We start from the raw sequence: 5871 nt of genomic DNA, 5'->3' as shown, positions 1-5871 counted from the left end.
AAAAAACCATAATAAAAAGCGATTAATTCAAATTTAATTACGTTATTTCGCGAACAATAAACGACTAAATAAAAGAACTTTAAATAACGAAAAATATGGAGTTTGCTTTTGAAATGGCATTGACCTTGAAAACTAAAGAAATGCCCCGTTCTCTTGTGGCTTCCCGAAGAAAAGTGCCTGAGAAAAGAAAAGTATTTGCCGAGAATGAAAGAAAGGGAGGGTTGAAGTCGAGGGGGGGGGGAAGCGATGTACGAACACTACGTAGCCCCCCCTGGTTCGAGAAAATGACTGCGAGGAAAATAAATTTGCGAAAAGAAGAGTCGTCAGAAACCAGTTGGGATTGCCAAAAACCGGGGTTTGAGTCGTTCCTACTTTCGCGTCGTTTTCCGGGCTAAGTTGCCGCGGCGTTCACCGCGCCGCTGTTATGAAATTTATTACGATTCCAATATGGATTGAGCACTAATGACGCAAATCTGATCATCAGTAGAGAGTCCATTTTGGGTAAATATTAAGCCGCTATTAATAATACGTCGTAATTGGGGATCCAACTCGCCCGCGAACCCTGAGTCGATTAAATAAACGCAACCCCGCGGCGATAACAAGGCCAAAGTTTCCTCGACACCAATCGATATTACGCAGCTCATTTAAGACTCTTTGTAATCGGAGCTTATTCCGTTAAGTTTCTTCGGAAGACTTACGTCTAAGGGGAAAAAATGACGTTGAAAAACAGCTCAACGAGGTCCACCCCTTACAGACTCGGAGAGCTAAAAACAACAAGCTCATGCCGTAACTAATGAATAAAGCACTCGGTACTAATTATCGTTTGATATAAAAGCGGCTATATTAATTTCCTAGTACAGGATATACCGGATAAACGTTTTATTTGGGAGCTTTCGAGTGTCAATTTGCGTGACTCATTTCTGAACGAAAATGTTTTTGTTAGGGTTACAGACATGCCTACGCAAAAATGTATTAGCCGTTTCGTAAATTCGACAACGAGCGATCGACGACAGTAAAGAATGTTGGGTATGGACGCCGTCGTCGCCGTGGCCATCGGGGTCTTAACCATCGTCTTCCTCAGCTCTCTGGTGGCTCTTATCATAGTCTGCAGGCACAAGTACTGCCGAAAAATGGATTTCCTATCGCCGCAGTTAAGGGAACACAGGTAATCGCTTTGGTCGTGAGTACCCCGGTCGCGCTCTAACGAAATATGACCATCTCGTAGGCCTGACGTGTCCCTTATAAGCAACCACGAAGAAACGCGGGACATGGAACTCGACGATGTCCGATTGCATCCCGACATCGAGAAGATTTTGGACGATGACCAATGGGTGGACGATGCGACGTAAGCCGTGCAAATAAGGAATTACAAATTATTTAAGGTACTTAAGAATATGAGGCAGTAGCGTTAGCTTCTGGTGCTACCCTGGCTTACTTCGTACTAGCGTTGTAAGTCGGAAAATTTTCCGGTAAATGACTGATGCCTTTTTTCCGGAAAAATTTCCGTATTTTTCCGAAAAAAATAAAAAGTTTTCATTACATGATTAGTCTAATATATTATTTGCAAATTTAAATAAAGCGGCATTTTCGCCTCATTTTTTCGAATCTGAAAGTAAAACTAAACCTCTAGACTAGTTTAAACTGATTAAGAATGTAACACTATTCATGTTTTGTAGTATGTTTACTGTTATTAGACATTTGATAAAAACAAAAACCCTTAAAAAGTAATTTATGTTTTATTTTTAAATTTTCTGTAACTTTTTCCACATTTTATTTTTTCGGAAAATTAACAACACTACTTCGTACCAAGAATGTATTTATTTATACTCAGGGAGAATGAATATGTCGAGAATATCGACGGACACGTTGAGGCCCTCACCCCGTCATGCTAATGGGGGGGGGGGGAGGAAAAAGGAGCTGTCTTATTTTTTGCGTCCTCGCCGCAGCGTTAATCGCGGCGAAAAACGTAATTTTTAAGAACCAATGAGATTGCAGTATTATTTGATTTTATTAAAGCGGAGGAGCATACCGGGGGCACCTACGGGTGGAATTGGAGAAACGCTAAAAATAATGTCGACATATTCATTCTCCCTGAGTATAAATTAATACTAAAGCCACTAAATATTAAAATGCTGACAAACTTTCGCTATAAAGTACGAGAGATTATCTGCAGTCCTAAATTCTTAAGTACCTGAATTCATTTATTACTAACACTTATCGCTTAACCGAAACTAAACCTTTTTAGCGGGTTGATTCCGCATTGCCTGGCCATCCTGAAAAAATGCCACCACTTGACCGAACGCCTCGTGGCTTTGACCATGAGCAGTACCGTGTCCCATCACGAAAACCAACTTTGGGAGATGATCGAAGTGGCCCGAAGGATAAGTCCGAGAGTGGATGACGTTGTCCGTTCCATGTATCCGCCCTTAGATCCACGGCTACTAGAAGCCAGGTATAACCTTCACTCAGTGACGTAATCGTAGCAACTGTTCTAAAATTTATATATCTCACAATTTTAGGGTATTAGGTTACTATAATCAGGGCCACCGAAAGCGGGCTCCGAAAAATATTAATTAACGAACCCAATTGAGCCGTAACTACTGGAGATAACTAAATTTGAAGGTGAAGTGTGTACCAAATAGAGCCCCGAGGCTGCATGGGCCCCGGTAATTTATACCCACTTCCCCCTCTCTTGACAGGCCTAACAATCATACCATATGCAACATAATAATAAGTATAAAATGTCTATTAAATTATTTCAAGACCTCGTTTCAGACTAAACCCTGCCTCCGTTATATCAACGCCCGCGCATGTAATTATTTTAATTTTCTGAAGTCACATTTTATATCGCGGTGTTCGGCCACAGTGTGGCGGTCGTTTTCATTCGGCTTACGTCACCCAATCACATTTACTATCGATTTTGTAGCAGACGGGCTTGAAGTGTTACGTCGTGGTGTTCGTAATTATAAAGGTTACTTTAGTCACGGCCAACTTTGATCACGCGCTGTTCGCGCTACAGCGGCCAACACATTTGTCGAATTTAACTATAAACTGTACTATAACGTGTAGGAGTTCAGCGCCACGCTCGGTTGTTATAGTGACTTCAATGTAAAAACTATTCTAAAAATAATAATCCGCTAGAGGCGCTCACGTCATACACATCTTTTGCTCATAGGTTAACACAGAAACGTCAACGAATGAGATGGCCGCTGTAGCGCGAGAGATCAAAGTTGGCCTTGCTTTAGTGAACGCGAACGGGCTTGAAGTTGTATGGTTTTAAAAATATCTGAAAACGAACGCCACCTCTCGAGGAAAAGGCGCAATCCTATACAGAAAATATACCCCCCTTATGTGAGATCATGCATGGGTCTTGATATAACGGAAGCAGTGAACGGAACATAAAATAAATCGGCTTCACTAATTTATCATCTTTAAAGTTGATGACACCGCTGACGCGTTTTCATAGTAATAACAATCAGTTAAGGTAATACCAAAGGAACCACACAGGCCTAAGTCAACTAGTGACTTAGTAAGCCAATTACCGGTGGCCACGAGTATTTGTGCACGAATTTCGTTACGTGTACGGTAACCGAAACCTACACGTGTAGACCACGAGTATTTGTGCACGAATGTCGTTACGCCAAACACTTTCACAAAGACCACTTAGCGCTACTTCAGTAGGACTTGCAAACTTATTTACTCTTTGGTTTTAAAAAAAAATTGCTTATATTCGTTTCTATTTGATTGGTACTTTCTGAAGCGTCACTGGATTTTCAAAATATAGCTAAGGTAGCCTACGTGAAGATTTCAAAATCTAGTAATTCTTTAACTGAACTATTTACAAAATTAATGAGATATAGCTCATTAACTATTTATAATGGTTTGTATAAAACCAAGAATGTATTTATTTATACTCAGGGAGAATGAATATGTCGAGATTATTTTTAGCGTTTCTCCAATTCCAGCCGTTGAGGCCCCCGGTATGCTCCTCGGCTTTAATAAAATCAAATAATACTGCAATCTCATTGGCTCGTAAAAATTACGTTTTTCGACGCTGCTGCGAGGACGCAAAAAATAAGACCGCCTCCTTTTTGTGAAATGAAGTGTATTACACTAAAATAATTAAAATCCACTAGGCTAGGCTACTCCCTGAGGCACCATCTAGCGACTTTTAATGCAGATGGCCGGGCTACAAAGGTCACCACGTCAGGCCAACAGCTGCTTAAACTAAGTATTCCCGTTAAAACTTCTATCATACTGTACCAGAAGCCTCTAACTCGCCCAAAATCATGGAACGTCTCGTTTTCAAACTAGACGTATTTGGAGGGATACAGATTTGTTAGGGCGATATGTGTCCAGAAAATATAGTCCTCTCGATATATTCATACCAAAGGGACTTCAGGTGTACAAATCAGCAGTGAAATCACTTGAAATCTGAAATCAGATGTACAAAATTTCTAACATTGGAATGATTGGCTAGCCCCTCGATTTATACGCGAGCGGGAGTGGTGAAAACCATTGAGTTGGGAATATTAATCTAGAGGTCCAATCAAAACGTTGGATTTCAGAATTTCGTGAAACAAGTTTTTTAAAAATAAGAATACTGCCGTCTGCTCCCAAATGACGAGAAAACTTTATCATTCTACCCGTGGCGTCGTCTATCTCTCAATGGTTCGTTCAAATAAGACGCGTTTTCCGGCAAAAATATTTTTTTTTTAAATAATGGATGGGGCCACGGTCTGATATGATAACGTTTTCTCGTCATTTTAGAGGAGACGGCACATTCGTAATTTTCAAAAACTTGTTTCGCGGGGAGCAGATTTGATTGGATCTCTAGATTAATATTCCCAACTCAATGGTGAAAACATTTGAAAAATGCAGAAGATTCTTTACATTTTAGCTCGTAGAATTCCCAAGGGATTTTGCTGGGGATTTTAAATTTTGAGATACTCATCTCGTTTTGATTAAACTTGGTAATTTCTACATTATAAAGGTAATAAATGTTAAAACTATTATTTGCTATCAGAAATATACATACTAATGAACAATAATCGTGATTCTGAAGGCGATATCTCCGTATAATTTTCTCAATAAGCGCTTTGAAAAACCTTAAGCCTTGCCCGCCTTTCGCGTTTAAAGTTTTAAACGACGGATGATCTGCTCAATGAGGTAGAATAAATAGAGATCCAAATCCGTCTTCCACGACCTACCGTTTCGCGGGACTGTATTGACGGATTTAGAAATGACGTTTTAGCGCGCGACACTACAGGTACATGTCTTGGGCACACAGCCTTCTTTGCGTGCTTTTTCGACCATAACATGTAGAGGTCTTTTCACGCGCAAAATGAATTTTAAAAGCCGTCAATTTGTTGAGTCGGAGAGTTAGGCCTAGTAAATGAACTTAATCAAATCGTGTTGGCGCCATCTATCGTGTTATTGGAAATCTAAACCCTAATATATTTTGCCAAAGTGTCTGTTTATAGAAACAGATGGCGCCAACACGATTTGATAAAGTTGAAACTTAAACCTAATTCTCCTACTCAAATAAAACGTGTCCCGCGAATCCCAGATTTGTTTGGATCTTTATTTATTCTACCTCATTGGATCTACCTGGTCTATACCACGGCCAACTTCGATCGCGCGTACCGCGCTTTAGCGGCCCCGTCAATCTCCTCACATCTTATGTTAATTTGCGTGTGTGAATAATAAGACCTACTATTTCCAAAGGAAGGGAATACTAGCGAAATCGCGGGAAAATGTTTTCTCTTCGGTTTTCCACTTTCCTTTTTAGGAAAAACAAGGTTTAGTAAGTTGAACTATCTTTTCTCAATATAATTTTTGTATAATTCATAATTTAAAAAAATATTACCT

The 5871-nt window shown here is 39.9% G+C and overlaps 1 protein-coding gene across 1 annotated transcript; it reads left to right on the top strand.

The window, feature by feature from the left end:
- The first annotated feature begins 349 nt into the window (after positions 1–349).
- LOC149925074 (transmembrane protein 98-like) lies at positions 350–2477 on the top strand. Its single transcript, XM_090161694.1, has 4 exons — positions 350–501; positions 944–1165; positions 1226–1345; positions 2246–2477. Exons 2-4 carry the CDS (start codon positions 1020–1022, stop codon positions 2475–2477), a joined length of 498 nt encoding a protein of 165 aa, XP_090017820.1. The 5' UTR covers positions 350–501; positions 944–1019.
- Positions 2478–5871: the final 3394 nt, after the last annotated feature.

Source organism: Leiobunum rupestre, chromosome 10 (genome assembly GCF_980474605.1).
Source record: "Leiobunum rupestre chromosome 10, qqLeiRupe1.1.hap1, whole genome shotgun sequence".
Taxonomy (NCBI): domain Eukaryota; kingdom Metazoa; phylum Arthropoda; class Arachnida; order Opiliones; family Sclerosomatidae; genus Leiobunum; species Leiobunum rupestre.
This window is presented reverse-complemented; position numbering and strand designations above follow the sequence as displayed.